This window comes from Ochotona curzoniae, unplaced genomic scaffold (genome assembly GCF_017591425.1).
Source record: "Ochotona curzoniae isolate NIBS_2020 unplaced genomic scaffold, NIBS_Ocur_1.0 scaffold_4701, whole genome shotgun sequence".
Lineage (NCBI taxonomy): Eukaryota > Metazoa > Chordata > Mammalia > Lagomorpha > Ochotonidae > Ochotona > Ochotona curzoniae.
The window spans coordinates 43,157,881-43,183,925 of NW_024467122.1; the positions used below are offsets into that span (position 1 = coordinate 43,157,881).

The following is a 26,045-nucleotide window of genomic DNA, read 5'->3' on the forward strand; positions in this document are numbered from 1 at the left end:
GGGAATAGACTCGGTTGGGGAGCTGTGAGTGTATACCCTTGCTGGGTTGAGATTCCCACGGGAGGGTGCAGGGGCTAGAGTGGGGGCTGTGTTCTGGTTGGGATATGGCTGCAATCTCCCTAGGCACAATGTGGACTGGAGCTGGGCACATCAAACTGGGCTAGGCGCCAGCACCACCTCGTACTCTGGAGAACCTGGGTAGATGTAGGACGGACTAGGCTGGATCTCTGCCCCTACTGAGCCATGTGTGAGCAGTGTCTGTGTATGGACAAGCCTTGGCTGGGGTGAAACAGCCAACAGCAAAAGCTGGAATGGATTGAAGGCCAGTAATGAGGGCTGGCCCATGGAATCACCAGTATGCGCAAGACCTGACATAGGGAAAGGTTCTGAAGGAGGAGCTTGGGAAACTCCTCTGTCAGAACACAGCCCCTACAGGTGAGTGCAAGAACCACGATATGGAACAACCCAGATCAGGTGAGAGGAAGATACCCACCATCATACATCTGGCATAGGTGGGGACAGACCAGGCTGAACCCGTTCACATCAACCGCCAGCGACTAGCTTTGAGATGCTTGCCACCACCAAGGCAGAGTCCTATGCTTAGCAGCTGTATGCTTTCAGACTGTCAAAGAAAAGAATCTTTTCTTTTCCAATTTTGGGCTACAATCCAAGTGGTCATCAACATGGGCCACTTACTATGTTTATTATTATAGAGTAAGTGATGGTCCTTGGCAAAGCAAATCCATGCCAGTTATACATCCCACATTCTTCAGTCTGGGTCAACTTGGAAGACAAGGTTTTTCAATAACATGGAGGAGGAGCAAATGATATTGGACTGCACTTAGATTAAACTTAGAAAATGACTTATAATGCTCATGTTACAATGTAAAAGAAAAAGTTATGTGCATCTATGTTACATACACTTATCTTTGAAGTCCAAGTGATTAAAAATTGTTCTTGTGGTATGCTATAAGTGATCTGGATCATTTACAAGCATAAAATAACAAGTGTATTTCAACTTCTGCTTTTTTCCCCCTCTTTGTAGAAGGCTTCTCTAAAGATGACTGTGTCCTAATGGGCAGAAACTATGGATATTGCCTTGCACAGCAAAGGGACATCTGCATATGTGATTATGTTAGGGTCCTCAGGATGAAGAGATTATCCTGGATTGTCCAGGCTCTATGCAGTCACAAGGCCTTTTAATAAGGAGGCAGGCAGAAAATGATTTGTGATGACTGATACAGAGATTAGAGTAATATCATTGCAGAAGGCCCCACACACACTAGCCTAAGAATGCAGGAGGCAAGGAGGCACCCTAGAAACTAAGAAAGGCAAGACAATGATCTGTCCCATCGAGGCTCCAATCATATGCACTCCTATGAATCAGTCTTAGCTTTGTGAACTTTTCCAGAATGGCATGCAATTTGCGTTCTTGGTTGTACCATGAAGCTTGTAGTCATAGCAGGAACTGGGAAATTATCCATTCTGGCTGAGGTAGGGACTGTCATGACATGGCAGGTAAAGCCCCTTCCTATGACACTTGCCTCCCACATGGGTGTTGGTTCACGCCCTGGTTGTGCCACTTCCAATATAGCTTCCTCTTAATGGTCTGAGAAAAGCAACAGATGGCTCAAGCATTTAGGACCCTGCTACCCACTTGAGTGATCTGGATGAAACTCCTGGTTCCTGGCTTCAGCCTGGCCCAGCCCTGGCCATGGTGGCTATCTGGGGAATGAACCAGCAGATGGAAGATCTTGCTTGCTCTCTTTATAAACTGTCTTTCAAACAAACAAACATTAAAAAAAAAATTAAGTCCTGGCTTGAGGGCATTTGATTTTTTCCTGAAAGGCAACTGGAAAGTCTCAGTGATGTAACTACCATACTACAGGAGTGCCCAAAAAGCTGAACTGACAGCAGGTTCAGTTTCTTACATTCTGCTCAGGAAACTGGAGTAAAAGACAGGACTACTGACTACAGCAGTTCACTCAGAGTTCCTGTAAAGGTACAGCCAATGTTGAACCCAGAAAGCACTGACCAGACGGCCGCTGCGGCCTCTCGGGTGGGACATGCACATCCCAGGCAGCCTTCTTGTCAGGTCCTTCAAGTTCACGGTCCCCACTCACCCTGGAAATATCAAGGGCTAGAAATGGCTACATCTTCACAAAACCCCAGTCAATCAAATTTGCTGAGGGTGATAACCATTACACAGACCGAATGCCTCTGACCACGTACCGAGCACCACTTGTGTCTTTCCCCTCTCAACACAATCCTGATTTTTGCCTAGGTTGTTGCCTTTCCACCTTACGGCCCAGGTTTCTCAGATCCAATCTCATTTCTAAGAGGAACTCTGCTGAGAGATCAGAAAAAACTCCCAGGGCCCAGAACTTGAACTGAACACCATCTTATTGAGTGCTTATATTCCCCACCCTGCCCTATGTTGTAGGAGCTCTCATTGCTCTCATTCTGGAAACAACTGAAGCCTATATACAGAGGTTATCAAACTTGCCAAACTTTACAACTAGTAAATGGCACAGTTAGGATTCAAAGCCAAGATGCTACAGTCTAAATCTATCCGCCTGCTTCACCATCTCGATCCGTTTTCAGTTGCTTCATGAAACTGAGAAGACAGTTATCTTTCATACTTTTCTTATTACACTGTCTAGATGTCCTCTTCATAAACAATGAAATAAATTCAGAAATTACATCCTGGAAATGATCAAACTATACTGATTTTTCTGATTCTCAACTAGGAATTGATTTCTTCACCAACAGAATGGAATTAGCAACACAAAATTCCCATTGAAGAAAATGAAGTGTGACATTGTAACAGGGGTATCATGCATAGCAGGATGATGATCCAGCTTTGGTGGTGTGACCCTACATTTGTGTGTCTGTCCAGTTCTGTGAAGTTAACTTCTTTGGGGTTCACATGCTGAGATTCTATGTATACTTAAAGCTCACTGGACTTTTTAAAGGGTTGTCCTAATTTATTAAAGTGGCTGATTAAAACCACTGGGTTTGTTGGGTTAAACTGATGGGCACAAGGAATCTTACTATCACCTTTTAATATCCTATTTTGATGTGACCTGGTCTGCTTTTTCCTAATAGTAAAACCAGAGATTGAGGATAAAACATAAACTGAAAATTCCAGTGGTTCCTGAGCAGGTAGGGTAAATGGCTATAACCAAAGTATTTGTGCAAACCACTGACCACTGGAATGGAGATTAGCTATGCAAACTCAGTGGTCTTTTGAACAACTGTTATGATGGCTGACGGAGACAGGAGTCACCTGCTGTCAGGGGTCTAATGGCACTGTAACACTATCGAGATTTATTGGGGAGACTTGCTGGGGTAGCCTTCAAGCCCTCAGCATTCTGTGTCTCAGAGCTCCCTCTAAGGCAGAAATCTGAGATCTGAATTACAAAGTCATTCAGCATCTACTCTTTATTAGCAGAGAAGGTCAGGGAGAAAGCTAAATCCATTGACTTCAAGGAGAATTTTCTAAAAATTCATCCTGTGTATTTCTTTGTGCCTCCCTAGTGCCCTTCTGGTCTAGCCTGTGCAGTTGGGACCAATTTAGCTCATTTCACTAGAACAAGGATGCTGTCAGGATCATTGCAAACAAAGTTACAATGCTCCTGCAGTGAAACAAAGATTATCTTGGGGGATTGTTTTTAAAAATTAAAAAAAAAATTATCGGGGGCGGGGTAGGCAGGAGGGGACATTATAGGAGCATTCTCACCTACTGCTTCATCCCTAAATGCTGGCAACAGAAAGGAATGCAGCCAGGGCCACAGCTGGGAGCCAGGAATGCAATTCAGGCATCCTATGTCTGGTTTGTCTACCACCATTGTCTTGTAGGGTACACAAGAAAATTGACTCAGGAGCTAAAGCTGGCCATCAGACTAAGGTTCTCTGATGTGAAATACCTAAGTTCTAACTGCTAGGCTGAATGTCTGCTACCTATTGTACTGTTTGTTTGTTTGTTTATTTGTTTGTTTATTTATTTATTTTCTATAGCACTGTTTTAGAGGGGCGAGAATTTCTCTGCTTACTCTGTGTCATCAGGACGCAGAGAATAGGTGCTAGCAGCCAGATCCGCAAGGATGGAGACAGTTTTGGTGTTAGTCCCAGTTCACACACCACAGCCAACACATCCTAGCTCTGTATTTAGCTTTTGGACTCACATATTTGTTTGTTTTTATATTGGCTTCCTTGGCTCTGAAATAAAAGTGCAAGTTCAAACTGCTGGTTTGAACTTCCTACTTCTCATTATAATAATAATCACCAATTCCTACAAAAAAACTATGTGTCAGGCTTCACTAAAGTCTGTGTTTGCATTATCATTCAATCTTTGCAAGTATTAAGTCAGAATACAAATGACAAAATAGCAGAGGCTTAGCTTTCCCAATGATGGCCCTTCTTAGCCTAATCCTAACTCTTTTTTTATTTAGGTAAAAAACAAACAAAACACTACAATTAAATAAAGCCAGGTTCTTATAAAGAGGTGTCCTTTAAAGGCAGCTGTGAGAGCTGTACAGGGGAAGCTGCCCAGAAAGCCAAGCCTTTTGACGCTGTCCACAATTGGTGATGACCCAATAAAGCCGCCCCAGTCATACTGGCCTGGCAGCCCTAGAGCTTAGCTCTCAGGGCAGGTTCTGTTTAGGTAACTATCTGGCAGTTACATTCTTCTGCTAAATTTGTTTGTTTCCCTTCCTTGTTGGTTTTCTACCTTTGCCAGAGCCTCTGCACCTGTAAGGGCAGAGACAACCATCAAATCAGATGGTTTCCCTAGCCAGCTGGACACTCCTAATGGACACAGGCATCTTCGCCAAGCCACCAGCAGAACTGCACGCCAGCATCTGCAGACGGATTTTGCCAATCCTTCTCTATCGCCCCCTGGGGTCACATCCATCTTCCGGAGATAATTAGCCTGTTGTTCTTGAAATCAGTCAAGCAGCCTCATAATCGCTTTCTCAAAACATTCAGGCGATTAAATGACCAATAATGATGACAACGGGGGGGGGGAGGGGGAAGAGGACAGGGGATGTTTGCAGATACGTGAGGGAGGGAAATTCAAAATGAAGATGAAACTGAGATGAGGCTGCCAGGGACAGCAGGGACACCAGGGACTAGTGGACCTGAGGCCTTTGCTGGCAAGAGAATCCACTGGAATTTTAGTTTTTGTGTCTACACAATATGGAGACTAGAGTGATTATGAAGCAAGCTACTAGCCATTCATCCTAAATACCTATACTTTCTTGTCCCAGTCCTCCACCCCCATATTCTCTTTCCAGGCATTGTTGTATCATTGCTAGAAATAGCAGGGACCCTAGATGCACAGCATGATTCAAATTCTGGCCTCTGTCACTGTTACAGACCTCATTCAAATTATTTTGCTTCTATCAGACTTAGTTGTCCAATATATGAAAATGGGAATCTGCAGGCCACTATACTCAGTTGCTTGTTGCAAGGATAAAATCAAATGAGAAAATGTAAAGTGCCTAGTTTAGCCCTTGGCACAAAGTAGGTAATCAATGTTAAATTCTCACTATCCTGAGAACTAAATTCTCTTCCCCTTACTAACAGGCTGTCCAAGAGCAGGCTTGGCACTGATTAGAAAGACTGCAGAAAACATTGAGCATTTATTACTATGAAATTCTGGACCAGGAGCCAAATACAATGGGTTTGGATTCCTGCTTTAACACCTGTGATACAGGATGCCGTTTCACACCTCGATTCCTGCATTTCTTTACCTCTAAACTAGGACTGATGATTTCTTCTTTGTCTGCCATGAGAGATTATCCAACAATGAGACTGTGTATGAAAAAAAATCTTCCTGCAACCTTAATGGAGCTCAATAATAGTAAGCCCATTTTCCCCATCTCTGTGCCTGTCAACACAATTGCCCAATAATAAAGCAATATAAGCTGACTAATACAGGGCTCATGACATAATGTTAGTAAGCTTACTGGAAAGCTTCAGGGTTTGAATGGAAGAGCACAGTACACTGTAAAGAGTCTGAAGACCTGGGCCCAAGTTACTGCTTTACTCACTTAGGTACCTTGGCCCAGTGACAACCAATCACCTAGGGGAATCAGCTATGGGTAGAAAGAATAAGTCAATGAACAAATATTCCTTGCATTTTTTTACACAAAAAAGAACAAACAAAGTCATGTGTAATAGTTGATAAATCGTCAGCTCACTATAGAATATTACTACCATCATGTAAACCAATTTTTATTAAATACAAAGGTGAGAAAAATAAGACAAGCCACAACATGGACGGAGTTACTATCAATTTACAGGATTTTGAGCCCTTATTGTTTCTTAGTTATGGTCTCAAAAATATCGTCCCCATTTATCAAATTATAAATATTTTTTGGAGCACAGTAGTTAAACTATTCCAAAGAATCTCCATGTGGGAGACCCAGAAGAGGCTCCTGGCTCCTGGCTTTGGATCAGCTCAACTTTGGCCAATGCTGCCACCTGGAGAGTAAATCATCAGACAGAAGATCTTCCTCTCTGTCTCTCCTCTCTGTGTATATTTGCCTTTGCAATAAAAAATAAATAAAAAAAAAATCAACTGAGGCAGAGGGCCCATTCACTGAACACTCAGAAGAAATCCTTATGTCGACAGCCAGACATATTTTCATCACTTTGTCCACCACTTCTTGTACTTCTGGGCTCTTAGAATAGAACTGTTTTGATACAAATCTTGAATCTCCTAACTTTACTACAAAAGGGGAGCCTGGCTGGGTGAGGATGGTTGGTTTTTCCGGTGTACACCTTCTATCCAGACAGAATATGCTCAATCTGTCTGAGACCAGCGGTCCGAATGTGATTTTTAGAGTTACAAAGACTTCAAAGAGTTAGATGCTGATTTCTTCTGAGTGAAATGGTAAGTAGCCTTGCCTCTGTATTAAGCCTGCTTCCCACAAGCACCCCCCAACAAATCATGACACACCCTCTGTGAGAAAGTTCATAAAGCATCCTTCACTTTCAAAACAATTTCCTAGTGGCGAATGTAGGTAACTAAGGGCCACCTGTTTCCAGCTATGCTTCAGATGTAACCATAGAGAGCATCAAACTCACTGTGTGTGTGGTTTTAGAATCCTTCTAGCATATCATCACTGAAGACCTAGCCTTCCTATGGTGAATGCTAGGACTGACCAAGGACTGCCACTGCCAGGTCCCCTGTGCATTCGTGTTGAGCTTCAACAGTTCTGCCGACAAATGGCAAGGCTTCACCCCCTTCTGACAAAGATGAGATTTTTCTGACAAAGATGAAAGGTCAATATATAAAGGCCATAAGATGGATAAATCCCAAAGTAGTGTTTCCAGACAAACCAATCATCTCTTGACAGACTATTGCTCTAATCTGCGTTCCAGGATGGATGGGAACTGGGAATAAGATAAAAGGCAACTATGTTAAAGCTAGGAAGTTCCTTCCCCACACCAATGATAAATTGGCAGACTCTACAGCAAGTAGCGGACAGATTACACACAATATTTGGACAATCTCACTCTTGAAATGTTAATGGTTTAGAGTCAGTTGCCTTATAGAACAAACTATGCTCTGTTTCAACAAGGCTTGAAATTGTAGGAGTCATCTATTACATTAGATTAGGAAAATGAATCTGGACAATACTCAGTACTTCCTAAAAAAAGAACAAAAGTCAAATTCTGCAGGCTTATCAAAAGCACAGTGAAAACACAACCTCTTCCAACACTTCACACCTTATTTCCTTTATAAACTTGCCTGTTTCTGCATGGAAATAACTTTCTAAGCTCAGGAACCACAAACAAGAAGAAACAAAATGGTTAAAAGAGAAAGACTAGAAATATAAAAGGAAAAAGAGCAAGAACAGGAATTTGTTAGCTTGTATTTCTAGGGGCTACCTCAAGTTTCATAATGCTCAAAGAGTTCTTTCACCAGAGGGAGGTGGGACAGAGTTCCAAGAACATAACGCTATCTACCAGAAGTGAGAACATTTTTCTCAGATGTTTCCTTCCTTTGAAGTTAAGCAGTCCATACATGTCTTAGAGCATTTGTTAGAGAGGCAATGGCCTTAGTCAAGACCTAGGGGGGCACAGGGTTGGGGCACTGTCACTTACTAGGGCATCTTTCCTCTTCCTCTGTTGGCTGCTCCTTCTCTGGCTTAGGAGGGCCTTTGACTTTATACACCAAGGTGCGGAGCTTTCCTGTCCAGGAAGTGTCTTCTTCCTCCTCTTCCTCTTCCTCCAAGGGAACCCCTAGGAAGCCACAAAGCAGAGTGAAAATCCCAGTACAGTACATGACCACCACGAATTAAAAAGAACATAAAAATTCCATTTCTCCTCTGTCTGGAACTTTCTAAAGTTATTATAGGCAGCCTTCCATGCATATTATCTATATGCTTGCATATTATCTATATCTTCTGCAAAGTTTTAAAAAAGATTATTTCTACATACAAGACCATCATGTAATTTTCATTTCAAAACAACTTTTTCTAACCTAAAAGGGCTCTTGGTATCTGTAGAAATTGAACGCTTACCCTGATGAAAACTTCAACCATCACCTGTGCTTCATCCCTTGTGAACATGTGACAATATTGAGATCCACTTAACAACCAGCAGGTGTGAATCAAGGCAGAGATTGCTCACATGAAGTGAATTCTGAAGGGCAGAGGTCACTACGCCCTTCTCCTGTACACAGAGTCAGGGCAACGGCTAAAAATCAAGGGGGTCAGATTACGGCTTCTCTGGGAGCAGAGCTGTAACTAGTTAACTCTAAGCAAATTAAAATTTACAGAAAAATCACCATTTTCTTTCTTTCGTTGAGGAACTTGTTCCCTCTCTATGTGACAGGCAGTACCTGGGTGATAGCACCCCATAGCAGTGGGCAGATGTGACTCCACTTTGGTTTCTTGAGTAAACCTCCAGCACAGCTAATCACAGCTATATGCTTCTGTAAACACACTTGCTGAGTGGCTTAAGATGTGGTTTGAACTTAAGCTGACTGGGTGATTTGTAATGTGCATCACCTGAGTTGACTGGATGAGCTGCAATGTGTACCCCCTAAAATGATTAAATGGGAGTTTAATTCGGCCATTGGGTGCAGTGGTTCCGGGAGTATAGTGGGAGCTGCCACCACCAAACTTGTAATAGACTCCTCCTTGCATTCTACACTGTGTCTGGTGTGCTCGCTCTCTTTAATATCTATCTCCACAGTATGTCTCCTAGGCATAAGGAATTGTAGTCACATACTTTCCATAGGGTTATTTCTTTGCTGACCTGAGTAGCTGGGATCAAGTCTTTTTTTCTTTTGAAAATTCGTGTTATTACTTTAAATGCAAAAATAACCTCCCATTATCACATTGGTTTCATAATGAAGGAATCATGGGCAGCTTTCTCTTTCTCTCTCTTTAAACAATTCTTACTCATTTTTAATTTGAGAGGGAAAGAGCGAGAGAGTGAGAAGCACACGTCCCCAAGCACTACTGTCTCCTATCTACTCTGCTTTACCTTCTAAAAGCCTGTAGGAGCCATGTCAAGACTATGCGGGTGGCAGTGATCAAGTACTTTAGCCATCCCCTGCTGCTTCTCAGGGTGCCCATTATTAGGAAGCAGGAGTCAGGAGCAGAGCCAGGCCTTGAATTCAAGCCTCTAGAATGTGAACGTCCTTAAGTGGCATGTTACATGAAGCGCCCTGCAACCACCACCCACCCTACGCCACAGACACAGGCAGTGTCTCAGCTGCTCACCACAGTGAAGGAGAAGGTCCTCATGGAAGTCATACAGCTCCTCCCGGATCTCCTCTGGGCAGGGGCAGTTTTCTCCCAGTTGAAAGTTGAGCAGCATGTTGATCTTGCCGCAGGACAGGTGGGGTTACAAAAGGAGAATGGCTAATTGGTTTTCAATGTCAAGTAACTGTGTGTGTGCCTATTGTAAAAGCAGCTGGCATTTGAAAGTAGCTTTTCTTTTTCTGATTGTAAAAGCTATTTCATGAATTGTACAAAATTTGAAGACCACTTGAAGAAACTACCATGATTCTACCACCCAGTGATAACCACTGTTAACATTCTAGGGAATATCCTCTTGACTTTAGGTGTTCACACACAGATTTGGATCATATTCTTGCTGTACTTTCTGAGAACCAGATTTTCTGCTTAATTTATCTTGGATATTTTCTTAACCTGCTTCTAATTGCATTAATTTTATTACTTGCATTCTCAAATTGCATTTTATAATATGAATAACATTTATAGTTATAAAACTTTTCCATTTTTGCCTTTACAAAGTTGTTTTAAACTTTACTAATTTTTGCTAACATCTCTGATAATTTTCTTTTATAATTTAAGAATTGATTGATTTTTGCTTAAAAGATTCAGAGAGAGGAGGCAAGACAGAGAGACCTTGCATTCACTGGTTCACTTCCCAAGTGGCCTCAGTGGCTGCAGCTGAGCCAGTTCAAAGGCAGCAGCTTCATTTAGGTCTCCCAGACAGGTGCAGGGCTCACAGACGTGGGCCTCCAGCCACTGCTCACGGAGGTGGGTGGGAAGTGAAGCCGGAATTAGAACTGGTTTCCATAAACAGATGCCAGTGCCGGCAGATTAGCCTGTTGAGCCAGAGCATTGGTCCCTGATCATTTTCTTAAGATGAAGTCCTAGGAGTGAAATCACTGTTCTACAGGTTTGGACATTTTATTGGCATTTGATATGAATTGCCTGATTGTACTCTAGAAAGCTCACAACAATTCACATTATTACTAGATTTATATACCAGAATGTGTTACTTTGTAATGAGAGTTAACACATTTTCAACCATTTTCCAATTTTATGGATGAAAAATGTCATATCCCTGTTGCTTTAATTTGCATTTAATTGGTCAGGTTGAACTTTGTTTTTCCAAAAATAAAAATCTATTTTGGTTTAGACTTTTAAAATTTCCTGAGCATGTTATTCTTCCATTTTTTTATTGGGGATTTTTTTAAAGGAAATTAATCAGTGAGTTCCTTAAATAATTCTCAATTTTTAACTTTTCATACTGTATTTTCCAGTTTGTAATGACCTTTCAATTTTGCTTACAAGGCTTTCAAAATAATTATTATATGCAGGTTTGCGTTTCGTAGCCAATTTACACTTTCTGTTACAGAGTTTTCTTAGGAACTTATTTTAAAAAAATTATAAAAAGTTATTTTTTAAATTGCCAGAGATAAAATTGTATGTATTTATGGATATCATGTAATTTTTTTATATGCATAGTCTGTGTAATGCCCAGAGTAAATGTAGTTACCTTTTAAAATATTTAATTTTTTTTTCATAGTAGAAACATAGCAAACTGTTATTTTCTAGTAATTGCAAAGAGGATCAACACTACTGTTCAGAAGTCTAGAACTTCTTTCCTCTTCTTAAATATAACTGAGGACCTGTCAATTAACCTTTCCCAATCCCTAACTGGTTTTGTGTCTTTCATTGTTGAGAGAAACTATGAGATGTTTCTCAGATTAGTATTTGAAACAATGAAAAATAAAACATATAGGGTTACAAAGAGGAAAAAAATTAATGGAATAGTAATATATGCACTTTATCCGTTGTATAAAAGATCTCATAACTACAATGACCTTGAAATAGTGATGGATACAGACAGCATTCCTAAATATGGTAGCCACTATGTAATATGAAAAATGTACAATGCTTGCTGGTGTCAAAGTTAAACACTTGTTTTACTGCTTACATGGCAATGAAAAGAAATATTATCTCAGTCTAGTAGACATAAAACTAACATTTATTTCTCATGCTGGTTTTTAGACCTCTGACTTTTTCCTACAGGCCATAATCCCAGGTCAGCGAACATCTGGAGATGGTGAAGAATTAACTGCAGGTAACGTTGCTCATACATTGCAGCCTCAGCTACAGCAATCCCAGCATCAGGTCAAGAAGTATTTTCTCCTGTAAGGGTTCCTAGTTTGGAAAGTATTGTATCTTACTACACCATGAACTTATTTCCAATTATTAGAAATAACTTCATTTAAAGGTTCTATTATAAAAATGGTTCTATTATTAAAAGAATCTACAAAACATGCTAAAGTAAAGTATTTTTTTCTGGTTAATTCTCAGTGAAGTTAAAGTAACTGTATCAAAAATATGCACTGGTAAGTCAATTATTAGATTAATATAAGATCTGAAGATTGAGTTTCAGAATCAGAAAACTAATTTACTTTCTGAATGGTGAAATCCTTAGGAAGCAGTGGACCTCCTGCCTGTGTGGCATGAAGTGGAAAGACAGATTGAACTGAATTTTCTGTTGTGGGTCACACCCTTCAACAAAGTTCCTTTGGAATTGAATGGCTGGTTCTGGTTGCTAGGCTCCTTTGCTAACAACCATGGGGCTAACCCTAGTATACAGTCTTTTGTGCTTTGTTATATCCCTCACATGCTTTTTCAGTTTTCTGAATATTCAGACATATTCAGAATATTTTATCCTCAAAAGTTGTAGAAAGATATCATCATTTAAGTATCTTCCTTCCCACGCATTCCAGTGACTCGGAATTTCTAACCTCCACTATTGATCTAAATCTTCCACAGCTTTCAATGACAACATGTTTTTCTATACTGAGAACCCTACGGGTAGATGCTGCCTATAAGTGGACACCCTGGAGGAGTGGCCAGTGGGATAGCTGGGTTTCATGTACCCCGGAGGAGTAGCCAGTGGTATAGCTGGGTTTCACGTCATGTAGTGTGCCTTTTTCTCTCTTAATTCTAGAGCATTAGTCAGCATTACTTGAAAACTTGCTAAAAATGCAAATTCTTGTAGCTATTGAATTAGAAACCTCAGAGGTATCAAGCAATCTGCATTGCTCCAGTGGCTCTGTTGTCTACTAAGAAACCCTGGAATAAAGTGTTAGGGAAGAATTTGACTTATAGATTTATGAAATGTTTGCTCAGGGGACTAACAGAGGAGGTAGTAGAGTTCCTGGGGAAGGCAGAAGAGAAGGCCAGGAGGCAGAATAGGGAAAGGAATGGTGACAGCCAAGACATTCAGGACAGTGTGGGATGGACTCTCCCAGGGCTGTCTGTGTTAAAGAGATACCAGACAACATGTGTGAATGCTATTCATTGGATCACTGACAGAGGACAAAGGTCCTGGTGGGAGGCAGACAAATACTGTGAACAATGGCATACTGTAGCTTCTGTAGTGCTTAATGTGTAAGCGAGGCTAACTCTAGGACAGCTGTCCTGTTGGGCGACCTCAGTGAATTATCTCAGGGTATAGGACTCCACAAGAAATTTGGGAAGCAGGTAAAAGCATCTACATTTTGGAGCTGTAGAAACAGGGACATAATGTGCCCAAGACTATACAGCAAGTGATGGGCATGCCAAGTGCAGTGTCTGTGGTCTGGAGCAGACACCTTTGTTCTACTCGTCCCATCATTCTGACTTCCAATTCTTCACAAACATATGAAAGAGCCAGCCACTGCTCAGTCAAGTAGGGGAACAGTCATATTTTGTCAGTTTAAAAGAAGCCTACAACATATGCGAAGTCTTCAAGGGTAATTCTTGGGAGGTGACTGGAGAAAGGGCACACTCATGAATTTAGCATAGCATACATCACATTTTCTAAGCAATCCAAAAGGTCTTCACATTTGCATTTAGCAAAGGAATGATAATCTTTGCCCGGTCTTCAGCAAGGGCAATATCATTCAAAAAAATCTGTTAAATGCTAAGACATGTGGTTCATTTGATAAAAATATCTATGCTCTATAAGTTAGGAAAAATAATTGGATGAAGTTGTAATTGGGGCCATTAATACAAAATAGTGGTAATAATGCTGAGAACAATTTATGAATAGACTGCATATTAAAAATACATAAGATCTAAAAATCTGATTTCAGAAAGAGAAAATTTCTTCCCTGAAAGATCTGTTTTCTCTTTTTAACACTCATGGAACAGTGGCCAACCAGCCTGCAGGGCATAAAGTGAGTTGCTGAGCCGTGTGAATAAATGGAAACTACGATGCTACAAGATGTTACTCCCTCATTTAGAAGTTTCCCACCAGGACTCTGACTCCTCTCACAGAAGCCTTCCCATCTGGGTAAAGATGATCACACATGAGGTACTCCCAAGAATCAACCCAACCCATCAGAAGAGAGGATTCATTTGCACACAGGGTCCTATTGTCCAGGCTTCACCGGGCTGAGAGGAGCTTTGTGAAAGTCTCAACCCATGGGCGTGGAGGTTTGAGCACTTTAGAAGACGGAGATCAAGCACCAAAGTCAGAACACATTAACTACATTCTGATGGAAAGATAGTAATGTCTGGAAAGGTTGACAGATGTTCTGAGCAGGGTGTCCTTCCTGAGGACAACTGGATCCCAATAGTCACCCGGTCTTTGACTTACAGTAGAGGGATGGATAGGAGAGAGAGGGGAGGAAGAAGCCCTGTGTGCACTTCAGAATGGGTTCTCTCTCCACTCAGTATAACTTGTACAAGATGTCATTAGCTTCTTCTGGTGCCTTGCTTTTGAGGTTGCTCCAGGCCACATAAGTATTTTCTGTACCCTCTCAGTAGGATTCATGTTCCTCCTTAAGGACCGGGTAGAGGCTAGGCAGGGACTCTCACCTGCTCCTGGGGGGGCGACCGGAACTCCCTCGTCTTGCGGGCGGTCAGGGCTGCAGACATGTTCAGGGCCTGCATGAGCTCATTGTAGCGGAACTTCTGATTTGCCTGCAGCTTGGAGACATAAATGTCACCGAATGCCACAATGGCTTCCACCCGATGCTGCAGCTCACAGTCACAGAGATAGCTAAGGAGCTCACACATCTGCAATGAAATGGGATGTTGCTTATATGCCTACAGGATGACACTTTATATATACCCGTGAAGCTGCTAGCACCCCCGTTTTACAGATTTCAACATGGAGGCTTAGGCCAGCCTCCATGAAAAAAGTAACTCTTCTAGTGGAACCAAGAAATAGGACTATTACAAGTCGGACTGAACTCAGAGATGAACTCCTCACCATGATGTCCTGGGCAGCAACAGGAAAAGTCGCTGACCAAACCACTCACCTGAGCATCTTCTCCTTTTCTTATAGTTTCCAGTCTTGGAGTATAGACAAAAAATCACATTTACTTCCCTCACCATCTTTCATTGTTTTTGCTCTTCTGCCTTGTTTTTCTGTGCTCAGTTGTTTTTGAAACTGTTATTATTAGTCATCTTGTTACTGTCACAACTTATACTAATAATAACCATAACCACCAAGCACTCTTTGCCAGATGTGGTGCAAAGCCCTGGCCTACTTCATCTCCATTAACCTTCAATGTGTTCCTGATGCCTTTATTAAGGCAGCAGTTCTATTAATCCACCTCACTTTACCACTTCCAGTGATTAACAGCTGTTCCCCAGATTGTCAGATGACAAATGCTGCTGGAAGGCTGTCCTTCAGCAGGATACTCCAGCAAATGTGCTCATTTCTGCCCCTGCCAGGTAATTCAGGGCCCAAAGCCTATGCCTCTTAGACTTGTGACTATAGCTATTCATTTAATTAAAAATCACATAAGCCCATTTGAAATGGGAAAACTGAGTTGAACGACAAGAAGACATCTGCAAAAGGCAACTTGTTGAAAGTATGAGACAACTACAAACAAGAGGGAATAAGTATAAACATCTAGAAACATTCTACACTCACATTATTCAAAAGTTACCACCCTCCAGACTGGCCGTCATAGAGGCAAGATTCCTGGATCATTCATGAAAAAGAAAGGACTTTGGGCCCAGCGCCCGCAGTGGTTAAGGTCCTCGCCTTGCATGCCCGGGATCCCATACGGGCGCTGGTTCTAGTCCCAGCAGCCCCGCTTCCCTTCCGGCTCCCTGCTTATGGCCTGGGAAAGCAGTTGAGGACGGCCCAAAGCTTTGGGACCCTGCACCCACGTGGGAGACCTGGAAGAGGCTCCTGGCTTCGGATCGGCATAGTATCGGCCCGTTGCGGCCGCCTGGGGAGTGAATCATAGGACGGAAGATCTTCCTCTCTGTCTCTCCTCTCTGTATATCTGCCTTTCCAATAAAACATAATAAAAATAAATCTTAAAAAAAAAAAGAAAGGACTTTATGTGCTCATCAGGGGCCTCACATTGAAGAGAAGGTTTTGCCTAACACTGGGAAAACACGTTTATATGTTTCAAAACATTGCTTAAGATACTAAACATTTTGTTGTGTTTATCCTATATTCTCAAAATTTTAACTGCCAACCTACAAGTCCTTTCACATTGAACAAGAGAACAAGAGTGCTTCTTCTACAGGATTTTTTAAAACTATTGAATATTCATGATAAAACATATTTCATACTGCTTAAATTTGAATATTTTATCATATTATCACCCAGCACTTACAAATATTAAAGTGAGGGCTCTGGACTGGCTACTGACTTGGCAGGTTCATTTAGCTAGTAAGTGGCCAAGAAGCAAGACTCACAATACAGCGCTGGCTGACCTAGACTCACTGTACTGCGGCTGACTCTATTCATCTTCTCTCAGTGTCTGGAAGTCATTGCCCTCAGTGCATTAACTGAAACTGACACCCAGAAAGCCTGCTTTAGGCAACAATGACAGAGCCAAGAGGAAGGATCCAAGACCAGGGCTGTCTTCCTTAGCTTGACTGGCAGCTCTCTGAACACTGGGTCAGCAGGTTCATTTCAGTGTGGTAGTCAAAACATAGTGCCCAGTAACCTAGAGTGAGCCTGTTCCTTCAGATTATCCCACAGCCAAGGCTCCTTCCACGCTCCAGTTACCTCACACATAAGTGCCTGGGGCCCAGAGGGTAAGATAAAAGGGCAAATTTCCTACTTGTACCACAGATACAATCATAACGTATCTCTTTTATTGGTAAGGGTTACTTAGTGAGACCCCGGGAGTACAGTCCATGACAGAAACAAGCTCTGTGCCAAAGCAGTCTCTGTGAGCATCTCTATGTATCCCTTCAGCATCAGCCCCAGGTTCACTCCCAGGCTGCACCCTCTCTCCTCCCGGGCTCTCTCCCATAGCATGATCGTTGCTGTCTGGGATTACCTGCAGCTTGACGGACTCGGGCAATCGGGTCTGCAGCAAGCCTTTGATTGGAGCCTCCTTCCTGGCCTCCTTGCTGGTCTTTTCCCCAGCCTCCACTGCCTTCTCCTCTACCTGTGTCACTTCCTCCTTCTCTGTTCCCTCCTCTGTCTCTGCACTGTGCTCCCCAAACACAGAGGGGTCGATGAGGAGGAGGATCTGCCGGACATCATCGTCGCCAAACACACCCATCACCAGCAGGGTTCCGATGAGTTTCAGTACAGGCACAAACTGGAACTCTACAGAACCCCCAACAGGGTCTCGGATGTGGGCCCCACTGCAATGCACTGCCTCTGTCAGCATGCTCAGTGCCTTCGTTTTTAGAATCTCCAAGGGAATCTCAGGGCTCTGCTTCTGGTGGTCCTCATTGGTCATGACAAAGCAAGGAGTCGAGAACCTGAAGCTTGGCTTGAGGCATGTTCTTGGGCCCACGCCAGGCAGCCCATGTCTCTTGGACTCGTCTGGGTACAGGCGGATATTCCTGGTGGTGCTGGTAATGGGAATGATGTACTCATTCTTCATCATCAGCTTCCTTTCCTTAGCATTGGCCAGGTGGATGCTGATGAGCAGGTCATAAAAACCAGATCGAAGCAGGCCGGGCAGATACTTGTTGTCGATAGCATAGAAGAGCTGGGAGAGGTCCACATGACTGCACAGGGCGTAGGCTACTCGGCTGTTCCCCAGTGCACACACGGCACTGTACAGTCTCAGTGTGTGATAGTGGAACTGCATCAGGTCCTGCTGCTCACATAGCTCCAGAATGTCCACACACCTGAGAATGACACAAGCCATCAAGCATAAAATGGGGGAGAAGAATCAACACGACTGAGTCTCAAGGGATTCTACCCAGTCCTAAGGAAGGCAGAATGGGTAGAAGATGGAGGAGTCTAGGAGTCTCTGCTACACATCCTGTCATTCTGAACCATTTCTTTCTCAGTTCTCATTCCATCTCAGGTCCTGGTAACCCATCATACCTAACTACAGGCTCTCAAAAGCCTAGAAGACTTAAAAAGACACTGCCTCACAGTATGAAAGCTCTTGTTATTGGGAAAAGTGCCAAAGTCACAAAACAGAAAAACATGTACTTCTGTGGCAGGAGGGCCTGGTCCTCTGATGTGTAGAAGCCATACTAAATGTTGCTTATTCAATCTCATTTTTCTGTTTCCCCCAGCAACTCCTTGTGTGAGCATTCCTCTCACAGTACGGATAAGGAGACCAAGGCCAGAGTACATGGAGCACTTACTCAAGGTCAGACAACCAGAGAGTAATGGTTCTGGGGTTGAACGCAGGGCATAATCCAAGAACATATCGTAATAAGGGAAGACCAGGGCCCTGATTCCTAAAGTTTAAAAAAAAAAAGGCATGCCCGATTCTCCTTCTTTTTCTAGACATAATGTATGTTTCAGGGTCACTTGGTTTTTAATTAAAGATATGAAAATGTTCCCGGATCCCAACACATCATAGTACATCTCCCGACATTTCTGCTTGAAGAATGAAAGTGGAGAAGAGAAAGAATAGTAACTGAGTCATGGGGGAAATCAACAATCATCTTGCACCTGACCAGGATACAATGAAGATGCTTCTAGTTTTCTTCTGGGCTTCTTGGTCCTGTCTCACCTGCTTCCCAGAGGCCTGCCCCTTTATCTGTGGGCCCGTCCATTACCTGTTCTCTTCTGGGATGTGCAGGGCCATCATCTGCAGTGGCTCCAGGCACTGCACCACCCAGCCATGGCGCTCGCTCACCCGTTCTGTTTCCACCTTTAGGAAACTGTTGGGCATGCGGCTCCATAGCACTGGCTGGATGGTTTGGACGTCCAGCCGTGGTGGGCACTGTGGGACTGGGTTCTTCTCTTCACTCTTAAATATGGCCGCTGACAAGGGCATTGCATTCTAGGCAAAGTGGAAAGGCATTAGAGAGGAAAGCACACATGTGGTATGGAGATTCCCAGTTGTTAGATAATGCACTCAGCCCATGATGACCAATACTGTTAGTATGAATTAAAGTAGATGCATTCCGGGATCTCTGTGGTCCTTACAAATATTAATTAGGACCTGCATAATGGGATATAAAGCACAAATTCTTTAGGCACCAAAAAGGTTGGAGAAGGATAAAATGAGGCTGCATGTCTGTCCTCTGAAATCTATGGGCACAGGAGTGCATGAGAAGAGAGGGCCTCTTCTTCCGAGGCCTGAGATTTGCCTCCACCCCATCCCACCCTTAAACAGGAAGTGCTGCCTTCTCCATCATGATCATTACATGAGAGGACAAATACCTTCAGCTTCCCAAGTTCAAACTGAAACAAAGATGTGCTTGTTGGTTGCAGGAAGACTGCTGGGAACACTTTGGTATTGGGCTCCACCTAGAAGCAAAAGCAAGCTGAGAGGTCTTCCATGAGCTAAACCAGACTTTTCCCCCAGATTGCTAAACCACTGGGTCTTTCATTTTAATTTTAGTTGAAAGAGAACAGCTGGCTAGTTGGTCATTCTCCATTGCTCAGAAAATTCTCAGAAACCAGATGTCTATTACTGGAGATTGCTTCCCCACCTTAAATAGTCTGTATGCTGGGGAATGAATAATCTTACATCCCTTCATTCTGTATCTTAGGTATTTGGAGCCACAGCTTATTCTTAGGAGGTCAGTCATAGGTAAGAAACCATCATCTCACCAGCAAGTTTCAGGTCTGCTATTGGCCACTGAACACAAGGTATAGACTTTTTATACAGTAGAAAACACTGGCCTTAGTCAATACCACCATTCATCACACCTGCCAATAGGAGATAATAATGATGGTGGAGTTGTTGATTCAGGATTGTTTCTGGAGGCAAATAAAAATTGGCCAGGCAAGCCCAAGAAGACTTTTCAGCAGTTTCTCAGCTTTCATGGTCCTGGCATTTTTGAGCTAGATGACTTTTCTTGGTGGGAGTTGATCTTTGAAATATGGGACACAGAAAATCACCCCTGCCTTCTTGTATATGACATTTCAGCTGCGCACCCCACACCCATCTTAGGCGTAGCAGCCACCTTCTTCTCCCCACATTGCCAGGTATATCAGAGAAGACAGCTAGCTCCCATTGAGAACTGCTACTCTATAGGGAGAGATCATGAAGATCTCTGCATTAACAGATTGTCTTCCAAGCTCATGCCCTCTCCAAAAAAATCATCTTCATCTTGGTTTCTCTAGGCTGCTCTCTACCCATTTCCTCACTTTGCACCTCCAGTTCTTACAGTGAAAGGACTGGGATACAATAGCTGCCTTTTGAGTGCATCTTTGGTGACATATATAGATTTATTTACTCATCAAATGCTCCACTTACTAGTCTGCTCACTTTGATGCAGGAGCCGACTTGGAGCAATGTCTGGATCCCCTGCACCACAGGGCTTCTGAGGGCAAGTCCCTGGAAGACCACACGAAGAGGCATGCAGCCTACTCATGCCCAGGGACTTCAATCCATTAACTCAAACCTTTTGCTTTTGAACAAACATGGACATTAGGAAATTCTTAATCCTTTTACCTATAAATTAGGGAAAAGTACGTTGGATATACCCAAAAGGGGTGCCAATGAGTCAGCCTGCTGCTGAACCTCCTTCCTGAGAACCTGTGCTCTGTTTATAGCAAACAGAATATGGCCAATGTAAATGACCGTCACTTCCTCAACTAGATCACATTACCTAGAACTCCATCCCAGGGATCGACAATGCAGATTCCCCAGCTGACCTTGGGAAGTATGATGTCACAGGGTATGATGAGAGGGCGTCAGAAAAAGAAATTCTAGGGGCTCTGTAGTGACAGAGGAGGTCTTTTAGCTGTGGTTGGCATGAAAACAAGCTCAGATCTCCTATGAGCGTGAGGATCCTGAGTTCCTCAGGGGGCCTGGCTGGTTCCCTGATGGCAGCATGGGAGTCTCTGAGCAAAGGCCCCAGTCTAGCCGTACCCAGATCCCTGACCCACAGAAGTTGCTAGGTAATGATTTAGCTGAAGCCAACTGTGTTTGAAGTCACTTTTAATGTAATGATAGAAAATTTAGGAGTTTTACTTCTGTCAGAGTATGTGTTCCAAGCTCCCTTTAAATAAACTTCCATTACACATTTATATATAACAAAATCTAAAGATTTCATGGTCCAGTGTTATCATTTGGTCATGCTGAGACAGATCAGGCCATAGATCCTAGACTTGGGCCCAGCATTGGGTTGCATTTCATAGACCAACATTTGCTTTATACTTGATGTTGGATGTATCTATGAATGATATGAAGGAATAAATGCCTATAAAACCCAAATGTAGACACGGGCTGCTAGAACTTCATGGCTATGCCTGACATAAGCTGTGTCAATCACATCTAACAACTGTTTATTCATTTCTGTTACATATCTGCTTTGTGCTAGCGTCCCATGGGTGGGGAATGTCCTGCCCATGGCACATAGAAGCCCTGCTGAATCATTTAGCCTGATTCTGCCAAGGTAACTGTAGGAGGGACTCGAAATTCAGTCAATCTACAGCAGGCTAATTTTTAAGTTGATCATTTTATATGGCCCACCACTGATGTTACAAATATTCAAATGTCCCTCTGCAGCAAAAGAAAATTCCTTACCCCCAAGCAAGTTTACAGCTGTGAGATATAAATAGGAAATTCTGATTTGATACTGCTCTGCCTTGGCCATAAACTGACTGGCATGCAGACTGCTCAAATACCCTATGTGAGCTATCCAGATCAAGTGCCATCCTCATGTCATCAAAACTTCAAGCAAGCAGAGCTCTGGTGGCTGAGAAAACTCCCAGGGCAGCAGGAAGGTCATGAGTGCATAATTAAGGGAAGAGAGAATGTTTTCATAGGAAGGCTTTCTCTGCCAACAGAAATCCTGCCTGAACCACTTCAAGTACCGCCTGAAGAGGACAGTATATTTTCAGGTCACTTAAGACTGGTCCTTGGTAAACTACATCAACTATCCCACCAAACATCAGAACCCCCTGAAGTTTCGCTGAAGGAAACAGGTGTTTTCAAAGTATTTCAGATGCCTTGGGATAGGTTTTCACCATGCCGAGGAGAAGCACACTTGCAGTATGATTAACAAAAAGTAACTTTCAAACAGGAAAAGCAGCAGCACATACAAAATGGGGACTCATAAAGTATACATGTAGATACAAACAACATTGATGGTATGGGTGTAGAATTCTAGAAAGCCCTCAGTACTCAAGTGCTCCTCATGTGATCATGATATGTGATGGGGTAGCAGGGATTTGCATATAGAGTCAGGCTTATGATTAGATGACCTTAAGACAAAAAACCTTGCTGGTTTCAACTAACTGTGCAAATCCTCTCAAGGGGGGTATTTATACTGCTGGGGCAGAAGGAAAAGTCAGATCAGAAGCATGAAAAGAGCTGGATGTGCCCTTATGGGCTTAGACGATGGAGGGGAAGACATGAGAAGAGATGTGGGTACCCTGTGGGAGAAGAGAGATCACAAGCAAGGTAAAAAAGGGCTTTGAACCCTCTCATCTAGGACCTGGAGGAAGTGGATTCTGCCAAAAACTTGAACAAGCCCAAAAATGGATTCTTTGCAGAGGTCACAGATGAGGGTCTGACTCAGTGCATAAGACACCTTGACTTTGGCCTTGTGAGACCTGAGTAGCCAGTCAAGCTTGCAGAACTGAGAGATAGCACATGTTGCTTTCAGCTGCTAATTTTGTGGCAACTAATTGGGCAGTAACAAAAAACAAATACAAGTAATTTCCTAGCCAAGTCAATTAGTCTAACAACAAACATTCAGCAAGCACTCATTAGGTGCCAGGTACTGTTCTGTGCATTGGGGACATAGCCTCTGCCCTTAGGAACTAATCTCTCAGATAAGGAGCTTCCATTCCAAAGGAATGGCAGTAAGCCCAGAGTCAGAGCTGCTGTGATCTATCCCTGCCTTTTTTGCTTTTATATTTAAGGCACCCCGCCCCCCCCAACTCCCTGCTTTTTTATCACTGGCTGTTGTATTTTGTCCTTGTAATATTTCCGATCATGCATGAAGGTCAAAGCATGAGAATTGGTCTGTATTGAAAGCTAATCCCTCTCATAAATCTGAATCTCACAGCCAGCCTGTTTTCAGAGCCATGTGGCTGGTGTGGCCACTGCTGACGCATGTCTCTTGAATGTATATTTTTCTCTTTTCTGTACAGATTATATTAAATGCAACACAGAAAGGTCTTCAAAATTGCATAGCACTATTCAATGAGGAAGTCTAGAAACACTGTTGGAGAGAGTTCTCTCATTATTTTGGTTCCAGAGGTCCTTTCTGAATTGAAAGCCAGTGTATAAATATTGCTGGCCTGTTCCTCTTGAGATAATTGAAAAATGAAAACGGTTACAGCTTCAGAATAATAATGATCCCAGTGCTGAAGGCCAGACACACACTGGACATGTTCTTGTCTGCTGGTTCACAGAAGAGGCTGCCTGGGTAGGAGCTTCCTGAGGGTTAGGAGAGAGCCCTGACACCTTCTCACTCACAGCAACACACCTTAGGGTGCCATGCAGAACTGGGACTCCAGAGTGGAGTAGGCGGGATGGAGATGCATGGAGTAAGGCTTGCAGGATGCAGGGAAAGTATGGTTTGCAGACCATAAGATGCCCATGAAATCATTTGTTCTGGCCCTGCCAAAGCAACTGCAGGGTGAGTCAAAATTCACCATATCCACAGCAGGCTAATTTTCATGTTGATCATTTTGTATGCTCTGTGAATGATGTTATAAATATCCAAATGGCCCTTGGCAGAAAAAAATCTCCCCAGCCCTGGAAGGTGTTCTGGAAGGTAGATGCCAACATTGATCTCAAAGGGGACAATTTACTTGTTCAGTGTCAGTCAGGAACTACCATACAAGGTGGGGTAGCACTGCCATGATGCCTGCTCTCTCGGTTAAAATGTTCCCTTGACATCATGGACACTTCCCCGACGTAGGCCAATCACAGCAGTTGTGAATGCCATCTCATTCTGCTTTTTAATTAAATAATCTTTTGGACCTCCAAAGGCCAACTAGACTTTAAAGTTATTTGATGTTTCAGAGTTTTCTGCAGCTCAGGGAGGACCCTTTAGTCAAACTCATTTCAGAAGTTAATGGGAAAAAACTAATGGATTCTGAAGGATGCAGTAACGTATATAAAGCATTTTCTCAGGAGGATTTGGCAAGTGGAGGAGGTAGGATCACAAGAAAGTTACAGATGAATACTTTACTTTCTGCCTCAACATCTGGCTCCATCAAGGCCGCAGTATGGAAATGGGATGGACCGTGGTTCTTGGACCATGTTTTTCCAAGTGTATGTGATGATTCCACTTTCTCCCAGGAGGAGAGGCAGTCCCAAGGGCCTTTTTCTTGAAAGAGGTGCTGGAGACACAAAGGAGCTGGCTCCACACCAAGAGGCTCTTGTAGGTCCCAAGGGATGGTCTGGCCCACCTGTTCATACTCAATGGAGCTCTCAGATTTGGGTTAGCTGCTGTCTCCTCACCACCTGATCCTACATCTCCAAGGGTTGCCAAGAGACTTTTCAGTTCAGAAGCTCCAATGTGGAACTTATTGAAGAATCAGGAATTTTATCCATTTGCACAATTGCCTGCTCAGAAACCTTCAGTGGCTCCTCATTTCCTGTATTTACTTCCACAGTATCCCAAATGAATTTCTCCCCACCAAATGTGAAAATCCCATGTCATTCTGCCTATTGTTCCTCAAAAGCATCTATGCTTTCCTGTTACCACAATGTCTGTTGGGTCACTTGTTTAACCTAGGACACTTATGAAGAATTCCTTTATTTTCCTTCAGAAGTCAATATTTATCCATCGTGAACCACTTCGCTGACTGTTCAAAGGAAGTGAGCACTTTCTTTCATTTTGTATAACACCCTTCTCTACCCATTCATGTGATTCTCTGTTCTTTGCTTGGATTGTCAATAATGTTTATCATATAAATTTAAGTCATCAATGTAGCCTTCCTTTGACAATCTTTAATTCTACATTCACACAATGTGATGTTAACTTTTAGAAACTTTTCTTGGACAGATCATCTAAGAAATGCTTGGCTAGACAGGTGTATTTCCAAAGCATTACTCAAAGCGTTTAGTAGGCCTTGCCAAACTTCAAAAAGAAAATATAATATGTGATATTTCCCCAAGATTATCTGGCCATCAAGAATACATAACAGACTTTTTGTGGTTAATGACTGATAAGTTTATCTGTGTAGAACTGATGGCTTTCTTGAATAGTTCTATGGAAGTTCATGTCCCATGAAACAGGGAAACACATTATTTATACAAATACATTTTTTACATGGAATGTGAATAGCCTTGTGGCAAAAGAAATACTCCAGCAAACGAATCAGTCACTCAGATCTCTGTTTTGAGTATTGAAGTTTCTTAAAGAAACATTTTTGTGCACTTTTCTAAATTTTAATTAATTTTTATGCATTTAATTTTTATCTACTGAAAAGGCAGAGCCAACAGAGAGTAAGAGAGAGTAAGGGAGGGAATGAGGGAGGGAGAGCGCGTGTGCGTGAGAGAGAGAGAGAGAGAGAGAGAGAGAGAGAGAGAGAGAGAGAGAACATGAACACTTCGTTGACAGTACCATGGCCCAAACACCTGCAACAGCCACACCAGTATAGTGTGAAGGAATGGCCTCACCAGCTGCATCACAATGCCTGCCCCACACAGGGATGGAGAATCTTTTTTTTCCCGACCAGGGCCATCTGGACATCATTTGCAACCTGTACAAAATTCAGCAACCTAAACATTAGCCTGCTGAATAGTACTACTAAATTTTGAGTACTATAAGTAGTTGCCTTGGCAGGGCCAGGCAAAAACGATTTTACTGGCTTTATACAGCCCACAAATCATAAGTTGCCCACTCTTGTACCTTGCATCTTCTCAACTGTAGGTAACAACATAATAGTGGCATATAAACATTTGTGGAATAAGTAACTATTTAAGCCCAATCAAC

At 42.8% G+C, this 26,045-nt stretch overlaps 1 protein-coding gene across 3 annotated transcripts in view; it reads right to left on the bottom strand.

Annotated features, from left to right (window-relative positions):
- The window catches only part of RYR3 (ryanodine receptor 3), a 507,269-nt gene that overhangs the window by 143,805 nt on the left and 337,419 nt on the right, over window positions 1-26,045 (bottom strand). For all 3 annotated transcript variants that reach the window (XM_040969180.1, XM_040969181.1, XM_040969179.1), the window contains exons 33-38: window positions 19,354-19,440; window positions 18,744-18,970; window positions 17,045-17,852; window positions 14,604-14,804; window positions 9,747-9,849; window positions 8,119-8,256 (exon numbers count right to left, since the gene is read on the bottom strand). In XM_040969180.1, coding sequence (XP_040825114.1) covers window positions 8,119-8,256; window positions 9,747-9,849; window positions 14,604-14,804; window positions 17,045-17,852; window positions 18,744-18,970; window positions 19,354-19,440 — 1,564 coding nt within the window. The remainder of the gene's footprint in view (window positions 1-8,118; window positions 8,257-9,746; window positions 9,850-14,603; window positions 14,805-17,044; window positions 17,853-18,743; window positions 18,971-19,353; window positions 19,441-26,045) is intronic.